Genomic DNA, 23,425 nt, shown 5'->3' with positions numbered 1-23,425 from the left:
AAGACTGACTTTTCATATACCGGTAGGCTGGTTATTTTGATAACGTACAGGCGAGCACTTTGTATTACTTTGCAGCGTTGTATTATTTGTACTCTGCACGAATGCTGTTCGCCATGTTAAAGATGTGAAAGTTTGATTGAAAGATTTATAGTTAATAAATGGGACGCTTTGCGTTCCCAAACAGTCATCTCTGTCCCGACAATCCCCTCCGTGGTAGCAGGAACCCCTATATACTACGCTAATTACACATCAAAACCCTGCGGCTTATAGTCGGGTGCGGCTTATATATGGAGCAATCTGTATTTTCCCCTAAATTTAGCTGGTGCCGCTTATAGTCAGGTGCGGCTTATAGTCCGGAAATTACGGTACATTTAAGAAAATAAAGTAGTACTACTGTTAGGAACTACTAATTGCATGAGAATAAAGTGGTAATAGTCTAAGGAAAAACTTAAGCAAATAAAGTGGAACCTAAACGGCTGCATTAAAGTGACAACTGTCAAGGATGTTATCAAGTTAGACAAACATTGAACAAGTAAATGTTTTGTCACGTGAACAATAGATGTATATTCTGTACTCTGTACAATAATAATGTATTTAATGATAATACCTAATTAATATGACTGTTGAGAAAAAGAGTGTGGTTGATGGTCTTTTTTTTAAATTATGAACATATTCTTGTAATATTATGAGTTATTTTGTTCTTTAAACATGTGTCCCCATACTGTAGTTATTCTCTTAACATTACAACTTATTTTGTGCTAAATTAAAATGTTTCCCCCAATTTACTACTAATCCTAATTTGGTACTGTACTTCTTTCTACTTTCACATTCAACCTTATTGTTCACCCCTTTGTGCTTAAAATAAACACTCCATCAGCCCTTAGGCAATTCTAGGCAGCAGTGTGATAAGCATTACAGACAAAGGTGACCTTCTAAATGAATGTGTGTTTAGGCGTCATAATGACTCAGTACATCGACGAGCTGAAGAGCCCGCAGATGCTCACCCGTTGCGGCTCTGCCCTGGCCCTCGGCTGTCTGCCAAGCTTCATGATCCACGGCAAACTGAAGCAGGTGCGCCTAAAGTCAACACAAGTCGTTGACATTCTCGTCACTGCAGTGTATCGATGTCAACTTATTGTCTACTGTATGCTTCTCATTAGATCCTAGAGGGTCTTGGGCAGATGCATGGCGCCTGCTTGAGAGAAGGGCGTTTCCCAGAGGCCAGGAGGGATGCGGTCCGAGCCGTGGCACAGTGAGCTTTTTCTCCTTGTGTATAGTTGTGATTTGTTTTTTCAAGTGTATTTCTCACAAACCCTTTTGTGTCACACTACCTGATGTGTGCAAGCTTCAGTCAGGCTGACTGACAATACCTGCAGGACCTGAATGACGTGTCAGTCCAATTGTACCCTACTCCTCACACCTCCTATTTAGTCACATCAGATTACTAAATATACTTTTTTTTTACTAACTCAAGAGTTTTGCTTTAGGCTCTCTTTAATGTTTTAAAACATGCTTTACATAATAAATATATACATATTTTAAATAATGTTTTTTACTGCAAATTGTGCTATCTTTTTGATTGATTGATTGAGAAGTTTATTGACATCTCAAAGAAGGTAATCCATGTAATGCTTTAAAAAGGCAAATGGATGGCACACAAAGCCAAAAGGCTTGTTTCCATTGTGATCCATTAAATATTCATCACATTTGATACATTCAATAATAAAAGACATATAAGCTGTAACATGTATATAAAAAAATATGTTTAAAAAAGGGATAAATTATGTACATATACACAGTATACATGTCAGGTGATTTGAAAAACAATATCTGACCTAATAGTGAGCTTGTTTTTTAAGGACAAATAAAATGGATACGCTATAGTAAGTAAAAACTACGGAGCCCCTAAAGGGACATGGGAATTTTTTTTTTTAGACATGTATCTCGTGCGCACGAGAAAGTATCTCGTGGCCACGAGAAACATTCTCGTGCACACAAAAAACTTTTTATAAAAATTAAAAAATTTTATTTTTTATTTTTATTTTTTTATAAAAAGTTTCTCGTGCGCACGAGAAACTTATTTAAAAAAAAAAAATATATATATTTTTTTTATTTATTTTTTATAAAAAGTTTCTCATGCGCACGAGAAACTTTTTATAAAAAATAAAAAAGTTTGCACGAGAAACTATTTATTAAAAAATATATATATATATATATTTATATATATATATATATATATATATATATATATATATATATATATATATATATATATATATAATTTTTTTTTTTAATAAAAAGTTTCTCGTGCACACGAGAAACTTTTTATTTAAAAAAATTATTTTTTATTTTTTTATAAAAAATTTCTCGTGCGCACGAGAATTTTTCTCGTGGCCACGAGATACTTTCTCGTGTGCACGAGAAACTTTTTATTAAAAAAAAAATATATATATATATATATATATTTTTTTTTTTTTATTTTTATTTTTTTTTAATAAAAAGTTTCTCGTGGCCACGAGTACAGTAGGTACTTGATGTTGATATGTAATGCACATAAGTGTATTCTAGTCAGATGTGCGTGTGTAAATATGCGATGTGTAAATATCAAAATATTACGTCGAATCACTTTTTGTCAGGCAATATTACATTTAATGACAATTTTACATAAATGAATACATCCAAACACGTTGTACATATTTATTATGTGCAGGAAGAAATAGCAGTTACAATTGTGAGTGTATCTTCCAAACAAGAAAGAAGTTTGATCACATCAACATGGGACTAACTGGCACACTCCGCTTCGCAGCAGGTCCGCAAGCCACGCCCACCCCCCACAGCCACAGAAGAGGAAAACTGGCATGATAAAGTCTTAAATAATGTCAAACACGTAGCGTTACAATAACCAGGAAGATAAAGTGTTTGTCTCACACCTACTAATCAAGCATTCACATTTTACCACAACACACATGGGGGAAAGTCCTAGTTGGAAATACAGCCAAACTAACTCCTAAACTGCCATTTTAACACACACCTCAAACCATGCGCACGCATCCAATGCTTTCTCGTGGCCACAAGAAACTTTCTCGTGCGCACGAGATACATGTCTAAAAAAAAATAAATTCCCATGTCCCTTTAGGGGCTCTGTAAAAAACAGTTATAGCAAAATTAATTACATTTTAAAAAGTAATGTAAGTAAACAAGTTAAATTATTATTTTATTTATGTACAGATCCTTGCTTAAATTTTAAAAACATGTTTTTTGTGCGGCAAATACTGTAGGTAGCTGGAAATTGCGTGGCACACAGAACATCAAATTCCACACTTCTATTAGCCCCGGGTCCAGTGGACATCTACATGTGTATGGTGTGTGGTCATTAAATATGTATTCTGATATAAGTTCTTCACAGAAAATGAGCCAAAGTCAGTGAGTCTCAGTTTGAAAAATGTATTAATTGTATCATTTTTCTTTGAATAAAGACCCGAACACCACAAGCACATCTTGTTTTTAGCATAAACTATGCTTGTTTTGTGTGTTTGTTTATATATACAGTATATTGATGTAAATATGTGATTAAGTACAGTACAGTACAGTGCTACACGACATTGACAAGCATTACACTTGTCTTTGCTTTATGACCCTTGTAATCAAACTCAATCATATGTGTTTTCTTCCTACATTAGAGTGTGTCTGAAGGCCGGCGTCTGTGCCAGCGGACCCCCCGACTCCGTTCTCTGCTCAGACAACATAGCTGAAGTGTACGCCGTCCTGCTGGACAGCATGAATGACTACAGCATGGACAGCAGGGGTGACGTGGGGGCATGGTGAGTCAATCCTACCAGGTCGTTTTCTATTGGCCTTAGGTATTGAGAATGTTCTCCTCCCTTAGGCCTTTCTAGTGTCTTCTTTTCCTTCCACCCTGGGACACACACACAATGATCTTAGCAGTAGCCTGAGGGGATGCTTACCTTCTCAGCAGGAATGCCACCAGGCTTGTTACTTGTGTCCCTCCTTGATACATGGGATGGGCTCATCATTTTGCTCTTTTATTTACGTAGAGATATACTGGAGCTATACATTATAAAATCTATCTACAGTACTGAAAAGCAAACACAACTAAATCTAACAAGGACCAAAGCATTTGTGTCCCATAAGAAATAATGTAAATCCAATGAATCTGTTCCAGACACCCAAACAATATGAACTATTGACTATTTTATTGATTATGGGACAAGCAGTAGAAAATGGATGGATGGTACTTTTTCGTCACTTATTGTTTGTCTTTGGTACACTAATGTGTATATTTTAGGCCATTTTATTTTTGCAAAAACATATATATCTATTTTTATCTTTGGTATGAACATTATTATATAAACTCAAAGTTGTTGTTTTTTTTTTGGTTCTTTGTTGTTGCTATTTTTGTATTACAACGTTTTATTATTTGATCGTGTTGTACTGCATTATAATCTTTTGTTTTGTGATTGTGTGATGTTTTTTGCCTGCACCTCAGGAAGAATAGTCTCCACTGCGGTGTAGACTAATGGGGATCCTTAATAAACTAAACTAAACACCAAACACATTTTATAGAGAATGGTTATAAATGTATGTGATAAATGGATAAGCGAACATTTGACATTTTATTTACCTTGATTGAAGACAGCGATGAGCGAGGAGGTGTGGGACACCCATGCAGACACACCTTAGTTCTTTTTTTAAAATTCAGTACTGTTTCTCACTTTCTTTATCAAAGTTGGGCGTAGGAAGGTACCACTGTAATGGAAATACAAAATAATCTGTTCCTGGGTCAAGCCGTCACCATCATCAAACGTTTAAGTACACCGCCAACATTTTGAAGTTCAATTTTACCATTCGTAGTTGTCGTACAAGTGTAAAAATAAGTTAAGCACAATGAAAGGTAAAAACAAAGCGAAACTCAAACGCCTTAAGAATGTTTGACGAAAGGATTTGGACTCAGCTTGACTCTTACCCCGGGGCGGCGTGCCAGCAACTTGAGGGTTCCGGGTTCGATCCCCGCTTCTGCCATCCTAGTCACAGGTGTTGTGTCCTTGGGCAAGACACGTCACCCACCTGCTCCCAGTGCCACCCACACTGCTTTAAATGGAACTTAGATAATGGCTTTCACTATGTAAAGGGCTTTGAGTCACTAGAGAAAAGTGCTATATAAATATATTTCACTTCATATTTCACGTCACCTTGGATTTCCACGACATGCATAAGGTCTGTGGAACATCTCCGCACTTTATGACATTTGCGTAAAAGAACTATCTGCCTTGAGTATTTTATTTTGAAAATAAACCCTGTGTTTTGTTTTGTGTCTGTGCACGACTTTTGTACCACACCAGCTGATTTTTTCTGAATTTATTCAAATTCAGCTGGGATAGGCTCCAGCCAGCCACGTGACCCAGAGAGATGCAAGTGGTACAAAATGGATGGATGGTTGTTTAATTTTACCCTCAACTCGGGATGTGGTGGATTGGTGGAGGGAATACTTCAAGAGGGGGGGAAGACCCCCTCAGTCCCACGTACACGTCTTCCTATGAAGAAGCAGTCCCGGGGGAATCTGTGGTAGACTCTCCTATTTCTGGGGTTGAGGTTGACGAGCTCCTCAATGGCAGAGCCCCAAGGGTGGATGAGATCCGCCCAGAGTTCCTTAAGGCTCTGGATGCTGTGGGACTGTTTTGGTTGACACGACTCTGCAGCATTGCCTGGACATTGAAGGCGGGGCCTCTGGATTGGCAGACCATGGTGGTGGTTCCTCTCTTTAAGAAGGGGAACTGGGGGGGTGTGTTCCAACTATCGTGGGATCACACTCCTCAGCTTTCCCAGTAAGGTCTACTAAGTTGTACTAGAGAGGAGGCGACGCCGTATAGTCGAACCTCCGATTCAGAAGGAGCAGTGTGTTTTGTGTTTTTTGTCTTGGTCGTGGAACTGTGGACCAGCTCCATACTCTTGGCAGGATCCTCGAGGGTGCATGGGAGTTTGCTCAACCAGTCTACATGTGCTTTGTGGACTTGGATAAGGCATTCAGCCGTGTCCCTTCGGGAAGTCCTGAGGGGAGTTCTCAAAAAGTATGGGGTATCGGACCGCCTGATTGTGGCGTATGATCGGTGTCGAGCTTGGTCCGCATTGCCGGCAGTAAATTGGACCCGTTTCCAGACAGTGTTGGACTCCGCCAGGGCTGCCCTTTGACACGAGTTCTGTTCATCACTTTTATGGACAGAATTTATAGACGCAGTCAGGGCGTTAAGGGGATCCGGTTTGGTGGCAGCAGGATTAAGTCTCGGCTTTTTGCAGATGATGTGGTGCTGATAGCTTCATCTGGCCAGGATCTTGTGCTCTCACTGGATTGGTTCGCAGCCAAGAGTGAAGCAACTGGGATGAGAATCAGCACCTCCAAGTCCAAATCCATGGTTCTCGTCTGTAAAGGGTGGAGTTGGGGAGGAGATCTTGCCCCAAGTGAAGGAGTTCAAGTACCTCGGAGTCTTGTTCACAAGTGAAGGAAGAGTGGATCGTGAGATCGGTGCGGCGTCTGCATTGATGCCGACCCTGTATCGATCTGTCGTGGTGAAGAAAGAGCTGATCTGGAAGGCAAAGATTTCAATTTTCCGGTTGATCTACGTTCCCATCCTTACCTATGGTCATGAGCTTTGGATCTCCCGGGAGGAGCTGGGCAATGTGGCTGGGGAGAGGGAAGTCTGGGCTTCTCTGCTTAGGCTGCTGCCCCTGCAACCCAACCTCTAATAAGCAGAAGAAGATGGCTGATTTGCTATCCTCCGGCGTCTGCCAAAAATAGAATCTGCATATACTGTATATGGCAGAGGGCTCTGGACTGGCAATGCTGTGCCGGTACCTTGACTAGAATGGAAACGCTTTGGCTGCATTCAACAGACATCATGCTTGCGGTAAAAAAAACAAGGTTAGGTTGAATCCCGATACTCCAGCTTTCGGACTAAATGTTGTAAACCGCAAAATACACACCCAGCGTTCAATTTTTGATCCTTGCCAAGCTGAGCTCTGGGGTGGAACCTTGTTGAAGAGTTTGAAGATGACGTGGACATTGGCTTCTTATTCAATCCTCCACAGGGTGAGGGAGGCAGCCATGAGTAGCCTGAAGGATGTGACTATCCTGGTGACCAAAACCGCTCCAGGAATTCTCCTACCAGACCAGTGAGTAGATGTTCCTCACACATTACTGTCTTGCTTAGTTGCTTCAAAGAAGGAGCAAGGTGTCTTGGCGATGATTACACATGATCTGCACTGCATCCGTCCTCCTTTAAGGGTGAAGAGCATGATGTGCGGCCTGGCCCGACAGGCAGCAGAGAAGATCGACCGCTACAGAGCGCATGCTGGCAACGTCTTCACGCAGCTTCTCCACTGCTCTGACCCTGCAGTACCGCACATCCCCCACCGAGAGGAGCTGCTGAGCATCTTCCCTCCGTGAGCATCTCCTGTGTCCTCTGCCACCTGTTTGTCACCTCATATTCACCTGTCAATTTCCTTGCCTTTCTAGGGAAGTCCAAACCAGTCTGAACTGGAACGCCCCGTCCCAAGCCTTCCCCTATATAACCCGATTACTAGGGCTGCCGGAATACCAGTATCATACCCTCCTAGGCCTCACAGTGTCAGTGGGAGGCATGACCCAATCCACTGTAAGTGGCTAACAGACACACACACTCATAGACGAGCTTGTGTTTTTGAAGATTTTAGAATGTGCCCCTGACCCATTTGGAGATTTGACCCCAAAATTAGGAAACTCTTTTAATGAATGAGTCATATTATGTTCCTATTTTTTTATTTTGACATTTTGTTAATAAGCCTTTTCCATGAATTACTTTCCTCATGCTCCTAAATTGGCTAAAATACAGATACAAAGATTAAAAAAAAGGTACAAAAAATAGGGCCATCTGGTTGGATAAACTTTGCATCTTTCCTGTATTTTTAAAGTATTATTTAAGGTTGTTTTTTGTCAGCATGCATCTCCAATATTTATTTACAAACCTATGTGTGACAAAAACCGGCCAACAGAGGGAGCCATGTAACTATTGAAGCCAATTCCACCCACTCATCCTGAGTCCATAGTCTTGTCTCTTGAGAGCACTTCACCTCATTTTCTCCCCTCGGCCTTTTGGGAGCTGATAAAAAACAAGCTAAAAACTGCACAGACGAGGTCAGTAAAAATCAAGTTCCTGTTTCAGTGGAGTGAATCAACACATTGAAAGGAAAGAGGCTGGCTTTTCCACACGTGCATTCTTAGATTGATATGTTTGCTCAGGTTTGAATGTAAAATGAACCAGAGCCGAATCAATACACGGGCCAACATCAGCATTCCCACACCACAGGCACACACACACACACACACACACACACACACACACCCACACACACACACACACACACACACACACACAGATTGTGTTAAAGCATCAAATAGCCTTCCAGGAACCGTCCATTCACAGCTCCCGTGGGCATATGAGGACATGTTCAGAGACCTATAAAAGTGGTTTACTTAACAAGATTTTAATCAGCAAGCGTGTGTGTCTATTTATAAAACAATTTGTTGTAGTGTAGATCAGTCATTGTCATTTAATCATGCTCTTTTAATGCAGATGAGGACTTAAAGGGGAACTGCACTTTTTTTGGGATATAATTATTATTTTTTGCATTTGAAATATTAAATAAATACGATCAAAAGTTTGCTTGCTATGGAGCCTATGGGAGCCGCGTAATACCGCCTATAAGGCCCTTAAAAAACATCCAGACACCTCCATTTAGGTTTTATATTCATGATGTAACTAGATCCACTATGTTAGATCCACTATGGACTGAACTCTCACTATTATGTTAGATCCACTATGGACTGGACTCTCACTATTATGTTAGATCCACTATGGACTGGACTCTCACTATTATGTTAGATCCACTATGGACTGGACTCTCACTATTATGTTAGATCCACTATGGACTGAACTCTCACTATTATGTTAGATCCACTATAGACTGGACTCTCACTATTATGTTAGATCCACTATGGACTGGACTCTCACTATTATGTTAGATCCACTATGGACTGGACTCTCACTATTATGTTAGATCCACTATGGACTGAACTCTCACTATTATGTTAGATCCACTATGGACTGGACTCTCACTATTATGTTAGATCCACTATGGACTGGACTCTCACTATTATGTTAGATCCACTATGGACTGGACTCTCACACTATTATGTTAGATCCACTATGGACTGGACTCTCACTATTATGTTAGATCCACTATGGACTGGACTCTCACTATTATGTTAAATCCACTATGGACTGGACTCTCACACTAATATGTTAGATCCACTATGGACTGGACTCTCACACTATGTTAGATCCACTATGGACTGGACTCTCACACTATTATGTTAGATCCACTATGGACTGGACTCTCACTATTATGTTAGATCCACTATGGACTGGACTCTCACACTATTATGTTAGATCCACTATGGACTGGACTCTCACACTATTATGTTAGATCCACTATGGACTGGACTCTCACTATTATGTTAGATCCACTATGGACTGAACTCTCACTATTATGTTAGATCCACTATGGACTGGACTCTCACACTATTATGTTAGATCCACTATGGACTGGACTCTCACAATATTATGTTAGATCCACTATGGACTGGACTCTCACTATTATGTTAGATCCACTATGGACTGGACCCTCACACTATTATGTTAGATCCACTATGGACTGGACTCTCACACTATTATGTTAGATCCACTATGGACTGGACTCTCACTATTATGTTAGATCCACTATGGACTGGACTCTCACACTATTATGTTAAGATCCACTATGGACTGGACTCTCACACTATTATGTTAGATCCACTATGGGCTGGACTCTCACACTATTATGTTAGATCCACTATGGGCTGGACTCACACACTATTATGTTAGATCCACTCGACGTCCATTACACCCCACATCTGCGGTCCCCTCCAAGGTTTCTCATTGTCCCAAGTGTCACATTGTCTCACAAGTGTCTCAAAGGGCTGCACAAGCCACAACGACATCCTGGACTCAGATCACACATCAGGGCAAGGAAAAACTCAAACCAATGGGATGACAATGAGAAACCTCGGAGGGGACCGCAGATGTTTCTCATGTTTCTCAATAAAACATCACTTACTATACAAGGTCTGCTGTCATTGGGTTGCAGACTGCTGGGATGTTTATATATTCCCATTTAGATGAAGAATGACCATAGTCCTCTCAAAGAAAAGGGGGGGGGGGCACCAAGCATCTTTTAGAGTCCTCCTCGCCAGTTTCGGGCCCTAAAGGGCTGTACCAACTTGTCGCAATACCTACTGAAGACGCCTTCTGTCCAGGTGAGGTGCATGATATATGATCTAGAAATAAACGTACAGGGAGCAGGGAAGCGAGGAAGCAGCAGACCACTTGATGATGTAAACATAGGCACACACGGAAGTGATCACGTCGCCGCTATAAATAGTTTGTCTGCGTTAGCGCTTATAATAACAATATCAATAATACTTGGTTAATAATCAAGTCACGAAATGTATTGTTGGTTGTTTTTGAATGGTTATTTATTGGATTTTATGGGCGAAATAGAGGAGCTCCCATTGGCTCCGCTGTAAGCCGACTTTTATTTGCAAGATAGAATGCATTCAAAAAATCCATCCGTCCTCATATTTGTTGTAATGATTGTGAACGACAGGCAGAATTACCCAAAAAAGAGTAGTTCCCTTTTCAGACACTCAAGAAAGCTACAACAAAGTAGCTAACGGTGTTGCATTATGGTCACGTTCATTGAGCTTGTCAATTCTGACGTATGTCTCTCCTCTCCAGGTGCACTCCTCGTCCCAGTCTACGTTTGAATTCCTGCGGGGGATCCAGGACGACCACGCCGCCCTACAACACTTTAGAGACACGTTGCTGAGAATCTTTAGGGACAATGCTTGCAACGACAGGTACGAACTTTCTGCTGTCACCTAACTCAACAACAAGCATACACTTGTTTCACCCTGGATTGTTTTCAATCATCTTCTGAAACTCAAACTGCCTTCAAATGCGGACACTGAGCAGACATTTGATGAGGCACATGTACTATCAAATGACATTAAAGGCCTACTGAAATTGTTTTTTTAAATTTAAACGGGAATAGCAGATCCATTCTATGTGTCATACTTGATCATTTCGCGATATTGCCATATTTTTGCTGAAAGGATTTAGTAGAGAAAATCGACGATAAAGTTCGCAACTTTTGCTCGCTGATAAAAAAAAGCCTTGCCTGTAGCGGAAGTAGCGTGACGTCACAGGAGCTAGTATTCCTCACAATTCCCCGTTGTTTACAATGGAGCGAGAGAGATTCGGACCGAGAAATTGACGATTACCCCATTAATTTGAGCGAGGATGAAAGATTCGTAGATGAGGAACGTTACAGTGAAGGACTTGAGAGGCAGTGCAGGACGTATCTTTTTTCGCTCTGACCGTAACTTAGGTACAAGCTGGCTCATTGGATTCCACACTCTCCTTTTTCTATTTTGGATCACGGATTTGTATTTTAAACCACCTGGGATACTATATCCTCTTGAAAATGAGAGTCCAGAACACGAAATGGACATTCAGTGCCTTTTATCTCCACGACAATACATCGGCGAAATGCTTTAGCTACGAGCTAACGTGATAGCATCGTGCTTTAACTGCATATAGAAACAAAAAAATAAACCCCTGACTGGAAGGATAGATAGAAAATCAACAATACTATTAAACCGTGGACATGTAAATACACGGTTAATGCTTTCCAGGCTGGCGAAGGTTAACAATGCTGTGCTAACGACGCCATTGAAGCTAACTTAGCAACTTAGCAACGGGACCTCGCAGAGCTATGCTAAAAACATTAGCTCTCCACCTACGCCAGCCAGCCCTCATCTACTCATCAACACCCGTGCTCACCTGCGTTCCAGCGATCGGCAGAAGGACGAAGGACTTCACCCGATGCGTTTGGCGGCCCGGAGACGTAGGAAGTCAAGGTGAGGTCGGCGGCTAGCGCGGCTAGTGCGGCTAGCGCGGCTAGCGCTCCAATAAAGTCCTCCTGGTTGTGTTGCTGTAGTCCGCTGCTAATACACCGATCCCACCTACAACTGTCTTCTTTGCAGCCTTCATTGTTCATTAAACAAATTGCAAAAGATGTCCAGAATACTGTGAAATTATGAAATGAAAACAGAGCTTTTTGTATAGGATTCTACGGGGTACCATAACTTCCGTTACTCTGACTTCGTCACGCGCATACGTCATCATACCGCGACGTTTCAGCCGGATATTTCCCGGGAAGTTTTAAATGTCACTTTATAAGTTAACCCGGCCGTATTGGCATGTGTTGCAATGTTAAGATTTCATCATTGATATATAAACTATCAGACTGCGTGGTGCTAGTAGTGGCTTTCAGTAGGCCTTTAAATACAAATAGAATGGACTGGAACTGTCGAGAGGCACTGCGTGACCATGATTGTGTAAGCCAGTGCTTGTCAATCAATTATTCTCTGTCATGCCCCCCCTGCCCAATACTGAAAGTACCCCCTGCCTTCCATCCAACACTTTACCACGCCCTCTCAGTCAGTGGGTACCACCCCATTATTTGAGAAGTACTAACTCTTCTACTGCTGAACTGCTGTACACAAAAGAAACATTTTGCCAAAACATGCGCCCCTACTATTTTCCTGACAAATAACCATTATTAAACCTGATCATTCAAACCCCAGATTGACTAGAAGTTTCTCATATGTGCTTTAAAAACATCCACTATACTATAACTGTAGGGCAGTGCCTCGCAATAATTTTCTGTTACGCACCCCCTGGGAAGAAGAAAACATTCCGCCCCCACTCTCTGCTGTGACTATAAACAGTATCATTTGTCTATAGGTATACATTTGCGTAACATTGTATCCTTATAACATTAACGAAAACAAAGAAAATTAGATCAACTTACAACAAAGAATAACTTTATTAACATTGTTTTTTAGTCTGCAATAGAAACGACTTAACCTCTTAAGGCCCAAGCTGTTTGTTTACATGCTTTTTTTTTTATTTCTCTTTGCTATTTGGGCTTATTGGACCCTAATTAGAATAAAAACTAAGAATCATCTTTTGATATGATGTACTTAGTCCATAAGTAACAAAAGTGTACTTCATGTTTAGTGACATGCTAATTGTAACCAATCCGTGCTACAATCAATGCAATAAATATGGGGTTTTATGGGCTAGGAACAAAAGACTAGGGATTCGACTTGGAGAGAGAAGGCAAAGCTCAAATTGCAGGTTGGTTAACACCGTGTATTAAACCATTTGTGAGGGACAGCAGATATATACACACAATACGTTGAATGGCCATTCAACAGGAAAGTAATCTGGAAAACAACAGTGACTATATACATATATACGCAATTCAAATTTCATTAATTAATGTCTCTGGATCTGAATAAATCTCAGTTCAGACTTAGAGTTCGTGGGGGAAAAAAAGGATGGCAGTACAATCCATGTACTGCTGGTTAAAGATGGGAAAAAAAATGTAAAGGGTCGGCTCGAGAGCCTCCTACCCACCCAGACAGAACAGGTGGTGGTTCCTGGCTGGAATCTTCCAAAACCAGTCCTTGGACTAGATTCTTCTTTCTTTAGCTCGCCATCAAAAAAAAGAAGAAGCCTGGCCTGTGTAAGAGCCAGGAACATTCTTATAAATCCATGTGTACACAAAATATCTTCTTTAAATAACACTAATTGTATTATAAAGTATCCAGAATATGTTCTAGTTCTTTGCTCAATATTGTGCAATATAAATCACTACATGTCAGAATCACAATATGCAATAAAATGCCAAAATAACTATTAGCAGCATAAATATGACCTATACAAAACAATCAGTGCACTAAACGTGCTTATTATCAAAACGCATTTAATAGTACATTAAATACACAGATAGTTATCAAAGGTTTAAATCATTAACCTTGTATATGGACGATTGAGAATATGCTGCAAAGACTGCTGCAATGAAAACAATCGAAGAAACATACATGCTAAAGGTGCTATGTTGATAAATATGGACTCACCAACTCTTCTACCGTCACACACAGCTTAATGAGAAAAAAAAACTCCGGCGCTGGTAGTCGGCTCTATAAAGTTACAAAGTAGGCATTTTAGTTTATACTCAGTCAGCACAATATTACAGGTGAAACTAGAATAAAAACCCTACCTCGAGCATACAATCGGTCTGTCTGCTGGCCACTTCCTGGTACCGGCTTATAAGCCCAGCTAATTGGACCGCGGCGGTCACGTGACCCGGAAGCACGCACAGCACTCAAAGAGTAACTAGCAGGCAAGATCATACCAGTCCAATTCAAAAAGGTATGAATTTGACACCTGCGTTACATAATTCTTATTATTACACTTTTTTTTCTCCAAATACCATTGTATGTTATACTCTTCTGACACCACCAGATGGCAGTATAAGTGTCCATAAGACCCCAATTCAGTAGTGTACACAATTTTGGAAAAGGTGCTGTCCACGCATGTGGCCACTAAGCCTTTAGAGTTAAAGTGCATCAATTTGCCTGTAATTTAAAAAAATCCTTACTGAAACTATAACCATTTTTTGGACCGACTTGGACCATTTGATACTGTAAACTAAAATTTAATTGCAACATTAACCCAGGAGCAGAATATATAAAACACTAACCTACAAAACAAAAATAATAAAACAATTGTTTTTTTAATCAAAACGTGGAACTTGTTGTAGTGCACGGCTTTTCAAAAGCGGGGTTTGAAGTGTTGTGGTCACACGCACCCCACCTGGCATCCCACTGCACACCCCAGGGGGGCCTGCCCCACTATGTGCTCATGGGGGTTTTGCTGAAGAACAACACAATCATCTTGACAGAGGTTGCAAACTGTCTAGAAGTCATTAACATTGTGTGTAATGCATTGACAACACCTGTATTACATGTATGCTAGCATGTCCTCCAAATCATTTTGACCACTCGTCAAAGAAGGTGTAATCATGTAGAAACACTATTGTATACCATATGTTTATTTTTGTGCAGTTTGCAGTACTATAGATCTGTACTGCATCATACTGGGTGTTGTTTTTAACCATATGTAGGAATATGATTTGCTTTAATCAAATGTTTATTTTCTGTGTATTTGTGTAGGATTGCCCTCCCTTTCCTCAAGATGCTCAATCAGATGTTGTCTAACAGCTCCTTTGAGATCTTTACAACAGAAGAAAAGTGAGTGTCACTGCAACACTTTTCATATTTCAATACAGTGGTACCTCGGGTTTTGTTATTAATCTGGTCCAAAGGGACAGTCGACAACCGAAACGTACGGAAGCCAAAGCAAATGTTGCCCATAAGAAATAATGTCGAAAGTTACCACTGTATGAGTTAAAGGCCTACTGAAATGAATTTTTTTTATTTAAACGGGAATAGCAGATCCATTCTATGTGTCATACTTGATCATTTTGCGATATTGCCATAATTTTGCTGAAAGGATTTAGTAGAGAACATCGACAATAAAGTTCGCAACTTTTGGTCGCTGATAAAAAAAGCCTTGCCTGTAGCGGAAGTAGCGTGACGTCACAGGTTGAAAGGCTCCTCACATTTCCCCATTGTTTACACCAGCAGCGAGAGAGATTCGGACCGAGAAAGCGACGATTACCCCATTAATTTGAGCCAGGATGAAAGATTTGTGGATGAGGAACGTCAGAGTAAAGGACTAGAGTGCAGTGCAGGACGCATCTTTTTTCTTAGGTACAAGCTGGCTCATTGGATTCCACACTCGCTCCTTTTTCTATTGTGGATCACGGATTTGTATTTTAAACCACCTGGGATACTATATCCTCTTGAAAATGAGAGTCGAGAACGCCAAATGGACATTCACAGAGACTTTTATCTCCACGACAATACATCGGCGAAGCACTTTAGCTACGGAGCTAACGTGATAGCATCGGGCTTAACTGCAGATAGAAACAAAATAAATAAACCCCTGACTGGAAGGATAGACAGAAAATCAACAATACTATTAAACCATGGACATGTAACTACACGGCTAATGCTTTCCAGCCCGGCGAAGCTTAACAATGCTGTTACTAACGACGCCATTGAAGCTAACTTAGCTACGGGACCTCACAGAGCTATGCTAAAAACATTAGCTATCCACCTACGCCAGCCAGCCCTCTTCTGCTCATCAACACCCGTGCTCACCTGCATTCCAGCGATCGACGGAGCGACGAAGGACTTCACCCGATCATAGATGCGGTCGGCGGCTAGCGTCGGATAGCGCGTCTGCTATCCAAGTCAAAGTCCTCCTGGTTGTGTTGCTGCAGCCAGCCGCTAATACACCGATCCCACCTGCAACTTTCTTCTTTGCAGTCTTCATTGTTCATTAAACAAATTGCAAAAGATTCACCAACACAGATGTCCAGAATACTGTGGAGTTGTGAGATGAAAACAGAGCTTTTTGTATTGGATACAATGTGTCCGAATACTTCCGTTTCAACCATTGACGTCACGCGCATACGTCATCATACATAGACGTTTTCAACCGGAAGTTTCGCGGGAAATTTAAAATGGCACTTTATAAGTTAACCCGGCCGTATTGGCATGTGTTGCAATTAGGGATGTCCGATAATGGCTTTTTGCCGATATCCTATATTCCGATATTGTCCAACTCTTTAATTACCGATACCGATATCAACCGATATATGCAGTCGTGGAATTAACACATTATTATGCCTAATTTGGACAACCAGGTATGGTGAAGATAAGGTACTTTTTAAAAATAATAATAAAATAAGATAACTAAATTAAAAACATTTTCTTGAATAAAAAAGAAAGTAAAACAATATAAAAACAGTTACATAGAAACTAGTAATGAATGAAAATGAGTAAAATGAAGTGTTAAAGGTTAGTACTATTAGTGGAGCAGCAGCATGCACAATCATGTGTGCTTACGGACTGTATCCCTTGCAGACTGTATTGATATATATTGATATATAATGTAGGAACCAGAATATTGATAACAGAAAGAAATGGGGGGAGGGAGGTTTTTTGGGTTGGTGCACTAATTGTAAGTGTATCTTGTGTTTTTTATGTTGATTTAATAAAAAAAAATTTAAAAACGATACAGATAATAAAAAAAACGATACCGATAATTTCCGATATTACATTTTAACGCATTTATCGGCCGATAATATCGGTAGGCCGATATTATCGGACATCCCTAGTTGCAATGTTAAGATTTCATCATTGATATATAAACTATCAGACCGCGTGGTCGCTAGTAGTGGCTTTCAGTAGGCCTTTAAAGTGGTGGACTACTTTGTCAGCGTATGTTCTACGTTGCCAGTCACCAGTTCTGCATGGACCTCCTGGCTCTGTGTGAAGGCATCAGGAGATGCAGAGATATCTCCAAGCTCCGTGCCTGCATCGCCGTGTGAGTTTCATTGCCACTTGATAAGACGTGTGCCCTGCTTCCTGTCTTGGAGAGTCAACATCCATGTTTACTTGTACCAACCACTCCATTGCCAGATACTGTGGCCTCATCCAGTTCCAGGGTGACGTCAGGAAGAAGATCCTCTTCCAGCTGATGCTGTTGCTCTGCCATTCGTTCCTCGTGGTACGTCCCCAAGTTAACACAAAAAGGAATGATCTTATTTCCTCGTGGAACGGTCATGCAACGTTTCTTCTGCAGATAAGGACAACCACTGCAAGCCAGATGTACGAGATGCTGCTGACCTACGATGACGTTGTTGATCCCGAGGTTTTGGATGATGTCATGACTCTGCTGAGTGACACTAACTGGTAAAAAGCCACATTCCATCATTTCATGCAGTTCTTTCGTAGATTGTGGAAATGTCAACGTTTGCTTCCTGGGTCCAGGGAGAGTGACCCTGCCATACTGCGGGACCCCAGAAATCAGCTTTGTGATTGGCTGGGAGTCCCCAGGCCACGGCTGATTGCTAAGGTATAACACATCTATCCCATGTGATGACATCCAAGTAAGAGCCTAAAATGTAGCTGCAAAGAGGACGTTGTGTTGATTGGAAACAGGCGATAAATGGCAAAAAAGAATCATTGCTGTAATGAAGGAAAGAGCAAACTGCTTACCGTATTTTTCGGACTATAAGTGGCAGTTTTTTTCATAGTTTGGCCAGGGGTGCGACTTATACTCAGGAGCGACTTATGTGTGAAATGATTAACACATTAGCGTAAAATATCAAATAATATTATTGATCTCATTCACGTAAGAGACTAGACCAGGGGTGGGCAATTAATTTTTACCGGGGGCCGCATGAGCAACCCGAGCACTGCTGGAGGGCCACATCGACAATATTTCAATTAAATTTTGCTCAATATTATTTTTTATGTATACCGTAAGATAAATAATAATAATTAATAATAATAGTAATACTTCAACATAGTGTGTGTAACAGCATTCCATGACTAATATAAATAAATTAACATTAATAATAAATGACAGTAAAATAAGCACACGTATGACTGAGGAGTCATAGTGTAACTTTGTGTGGTGTTTGAGTTGTCCGACTTTTTGTGTGGCCATAAACGCACCAGTGGTTTAGTGCTATGCGTGTTGGTGACAGATGACAAGTTGCTTTTGGCCTGGTTTGTACGGCAGAAAATGACTAGTTTTTCCAGATAGAAGTGTTTTACTCATGTTTTTGGTGTGGTTATGTCCGAATATAAACAGTTTTGTTCAATAAAGTGATCGATATAATTCCTGTCCTCGAAGCATCTCGATAGACGTTACAATAATTGAACGGTGTTCAATTGAACGGTGTTGACGAACACCGTTAGGGCCGCTTATGGTCACTGTCACTCAAAGTTGCATTGCAAAATTCCATAGAATAAATATGTTTATTTTGTTTAGAATTCAGATGGGATTTGATTTGGTGCGCGGCATATATTTGCTGCGCGCAGAGGACGCTTGAGCAGTGCGCAATTGCGCAGGCACGCACCTTAGAGGGAACGTTGCTTGGCAGTCCATGTCTTGTTGAAAACACGCCATTCTTCATCAACTTTTCTCTTTTTAGCGTCTCGGGTGTAAACCGTGCATCACTTGTCGCTGCATGTGCACCTTCACTCGCAGGTTACACACGGACACACGCCCATAAATAATACCTTTCAAAATAAAAGCAGCACAGTTGTATTGCGCGCACGACATAGATGTTTTTTCAACTTTATTTTGTAATTAATGATTGCAGCTGTTCACATTCACTCACAATCACGCACACGCATACGTCCATACGGAATAAATACAAATAACGATTTTCAAAACAAAAGCAGCACCGATGTATTGCACACTCGACATAGATACTTTTTAAAATGTATTTTGTAATTTATAATTGGCCTCACGCGGGCCGGACAGGGACGCACAAATGGCCGGATGCGGCCCGCGGGCCGCAGAATGCCCAGGTCTGGACTAGACGTATAAGATTTCATGCGATTTAGCGATTAGGAGTGACAGATTGTTTGGTAAACGTATAGCATGTTCTATATGTTATAGTTATTTGAATGACTCTTACCATAATATGTTACGTTAACATACCAGTTGGTTATTTATGCCTCATATAACGTACACTTATTCAGCCTGTTGTTCACTATTCTTTAGACATTTTAAATTGCCTTTCAAATGTCTATTCTTGGTGTTGGCTTTTATCAAATACATTTCCTCCAAAAATGCGACTTATACTCCAGTGCGACTTATATATGTTTTTTTCCTTCTTTATTATGCATTTTCGGCCGGTGCGACTTACACTCCGAAAAGTACGGTAGTTTGAATTAATACCGCTGATGAGTTCATCAGTAGGGATGATGTTTGATAAGAAATTATCGAGTTCGAGCCTGTTATCGAATCCTCTTATCGAACCGATTCCTTATCGATTCTCTTATGGAGTCCAGATAGGTTGTTGTATATGGAAAAAAAACACACAATATTTGGTTTAACAAAAGCTCACTTTTATTATATAAGAAAAAAATAAAATCTAATAAATAAATAAATATTGACTGTTACCCACCTAAAAAAAATAAAATAAAATAAATAAATATTGACTATTGTTACCCAAAGTATATTAAGTGGGATTTTTCAGAGAAACAAATATATACAGTAACACAAAAACAAGCTGTCTCTGTGATCACTATAGGTGTATAAATAATAATATAGTGTTAAATAAAATCAGTCCCTTGGGCACAAAACTGAAAATAATACAGCTCTCCAAAAAGTGCACTTCTGCTGCTATTGGAACATAACTGTTTGTTATGATGCTTTGACATTTTTGCACTTTATTTCTTTATTGACAGAAAATTCTATGAAGAGAAAAGTTGTTTGCAAATGTGGTTACAATGCTAAAAAATGAAAAGTTAAAGCTAAAAAAAGAAATACACTTTGAGTTAACATTATTTCCTTATATGGGGAAAGATGTTATGAGCTAGGGAATATAACAACTACACTACCCAGCATGCAACGGGAGTGACGAGCATGCGCGGTAGCCCCGAAAAGTGTTGTTGCATGTCGCCACCCGGCAGCTAAGAATGAGCACGCTGTGAAAGTAAACGTCAAGAACTCAGCCAACACGCCTCGTCTGCATTATTTATAATTAGACAGACAACACATCTACAGTGTGATTTTGTAACGTTTACAAGGAAAGAAAAACAAAAGTTAAAAAAGGGAGATATGTTGTATATATATGTATGTGCTGCGGTTGTTTTAAGAACGTTGTGACAGCTCCCGTAAAGGAGGTGCGTTGCTAGCCTGGTTGCTATGTTTCCGGTTGGTGGTAAAAGTGTTGGTCATGTGTTTTACCCTGTTAAAATCTCTCAGTAAAGTTATTCGATGGATTATAGCTTTTGTTTTTAACTTTATTACACCTTGGAGCGCTTTTTCCCGTCCATTGTTTTCCTGCTTTCGCTATCTGCGCCTAATGACTGAGCTACGTGACGTCATTTCTTGTGATGTCCCACGGAGCATTTCTGGTCGGGACGGGATTCGAATAAAGAATCAACTCTTTTCCTTTACTATAGTGGTCTCGATAACGGGTACCGGTTCTCAAAAAGGGATTCGAGTCCGAGGACTCGGTTCTTTTCTTATCAAACAACCGAGAAAACCGGTTTCGAGTATCATCCCTATTCATCATAAGTACAGTACGGCAAGTGTCAACGCACAACTTTCACAACAACAAGCAACACTTAAGGGCACGTGCGGAGGGAGATAAAGTTGCAAGATTTTCATAATATTGCAAAGGCAGCCATTTATACTACAAAACCCAAAAGCAGTGAAGTTGTCACGTTGTGTAAATGGTAAATAAAAAGAGAATACAACAAATCCTTTTCAACTTATATTCAATTGAATAGCCTGCAAAGACAAGATACTTAACGTTCCAACTGGTAAACTATGTTATTTTTTGTAAACATTAGCTCATTTGGAATTTGATGCCTGCAAATGGTGTATTAGTGGCCAAGACATGGGTAACTTACACATCTGTGAAAGGTAAATACAGCTTTTGGAGCAACATATGTTGCCATCCAAGCAACGTTATCATGGACGCCCCTGCTTATTTCAGCAAGACGATGCCAAGCCACGTGTTACAACAGCGTGGCTTCGTAGTAAAAGAGTGCGGGTACTAGACTGGCCTGCCTGTAGTCCAGACCTGTCTCCCATTGAAAATGTGTGAAGGCTAAAATATGAGAAGGGAGACTGTTGAACAACTTAAGCTGTACATCAAGCAAGAATGGGAAAGAATTCCACTTAAAAAATGTGTCTCCTCAGTTCCCAAACCTTTACTGAGTGTTGTTAAAAGGAAAGGCCATGTAACACACTGGTAAAAATGCCTTGTTTGCAATGTGTTGCTGCCATTAAATTCTAAGTTCATGATTATTTGAAAAGTGTGAACATGAAATATCTTGTCTTTGCAGTCTATTCAATTGAATATAAGTTGAAAAGGATTTGCAAATCATTGTATTCTCTTTTTATTTACAAATTATTTTGTGCCAACTTTACTGCTTTTGGCTTTTGTAGTTGAATAGATGTTTTTATTTGGAACATTTATGGTCAGATTAGCGTAATTATCTCATTCGATTTCGTTGCTGTTCCTAAAGTTGTGACCGCTCAGCGCACTGCTTTGACCCAATTTGTGCATGAACTATAACTGTTTTGTATTAACCATCTTGTTTTGAACTAGTGTCTCTTTTTGCCAACAGAAACCTGGCTGACATTCCTGAACGTGTGCTTAAAGCAAGGTAGAAAATAATGACTGAATGACATCATGCATGGTTTACGCTGCTCGAAATCATGTTTTTACATGATAATAAATAGTAACAAAAATCCCCCGCGTGGACTATTTTGTTCCAATTGAAAGTCGTCTGTCCGCGTTATTGTGTGTGCATGTCAAATTAGAGCTCCCCTGGCAGGTAAAACCCTCCACAATTGAAGCATTTTAGCACTCACACCCTTCTTTGCTTATCGGCGTACGAGACAGAAGCCATTGTGTTGCTCATAGTGTCCACTTTGTCCTCGGCCTGGCTCTTGACAGAGCTGCGATTGTTGCGTCTTGGTCTTGGACTAAGAATCTTGGGCATATTGCAATACATTCTTTGGTAATATGATTACTTTAACAAGGATTGTTTCTTCATTTGTCCTGTGGGGAAGGCACACTTAATCCCTGAATGAGCGGCTTGTGCTTGTGTTGATAGTTAGCTAGTTGTGTTGATAGTTAGCTAGTTGTGTTGACAGTTAGCTAGTTGTGTTGATAGTTAGCTAGTTGTGTTGACAGTTAGCTAGTTGTGTTGATAGTTAGCTAGTTGTGTTGACAGTTAGCTAGTTGTGTTGACAGTTAGCTAGTTGTGTTGACAGTTAGCTAGTTGTGTTGATAGTTAGCTAGTTGTGTTGACAGTTAGCTAGTTTTGTTGACAGTTAGCTAGTTGTGTTGATAGTTAGCTAGTTGTGTTGACAGTTAGCTAGTTGTGTTGATAGTTAGCTAGTTGTGCCCAAGTCATTTTTTAGCAAGCAGGGACAAACCGTCAACATACTTTAAAGGCCTACTGAAAGCCACTACTAGCGACCACGCAGTCTGATAGTTTATATATCAATGATGAAATCTTAACATTGCAACACATGCCAATACGGCCGGGTTAACTTATAAAGTGACATTTTAAATTTCCCGCTAAACTTCCGGTTGAAAACGTCTATGTATGATGACGTATGCGCGTGACGTCAATAGATAAACGGAAGTATCGGTACCCCATTGAATCCAATACAAAAAAGCTCTGTTTTCATCTCAAAATTCCACAGTATTCTGGACATCTGTGTTGGTGAATCTTTTG

General features: G+C 40.3%; 1 protein-coding gene across 1 annotated transcript in view; it reads left to right on the top strand.

Moving 5' to 3' along the window:
• Positions 1–22,427, top strand: part of tbcd (tubulin folding cofactor D) — a 68,977-nt gene extending 46,550 nt beyond the window's left edge. The window contains exons 27-39 of the mRNA XM_062036502.1: positions 953–1,071; positions 1,161–1,252; positions 3,681–3,821; positions 7,102–7,185; positions 7,297–7,455; positions 7,529–7,667; positions 10,887–11,008; positions 15,239–15,316; positions 17,436–17,522; positions 17,618–17,705; positions 17,781–17,890; positions 17,969–18,053; positions 22,304–22,427. Of these exons, the coding sequence (XP_061892486.1) occupies positions 953–1,071; positions 1,161–1,252; positions 3,681–3,821; positions 7,102–7,185; positions 7,297–7,455; positions 7,529–7,667; positions 10,887–11,008; positions 15,239–15,316; positions 17,436–17,522; positions 17,618–17,705; positions 17,781–17,890; positions 17,969–18,053; positions 22,304–22,315 (1,316 nt within the window). The 3' untranslated portion in view covers positions 22,316–22,427. The remainder of the gene's footprint in view (positions 1–952; positions 1,072–1,160; positions 1,253–3,680; positions 3,822–7,101; positions 7,186–7,296; positions 7,456–7,528; positions 7,668–10,886; positions 11,009–15,238; positions 15,317–17,435; positions 17,523–17,617; positions 17,706–17,780; positions 17,891–17,968; positions 18,054–22,303) is intronic.
• The last annotated feature ends 998 nt before the right edge of the window (positions 22,428–23,425 follow it).

The sequence above is a fragment of the Entelurus aequoreus genome, linkage group LG25, assembly GCF_033978785.1.
Source record: "Entelurus aequoreus isolate RoL-2023_Sb linkage group LG25, RoL_Eaeq_v1.1, whole genome shotgun sequence".
NCBI lineage: Eukaryota > Metazoa > Chordata > Actinopteri > Syngnathiformes > Syngnathidae > Entelurus > Entelurus aequoreus.
This window is presented reverse-complemented; position numbering and strand designations above follow the sequence as displayed.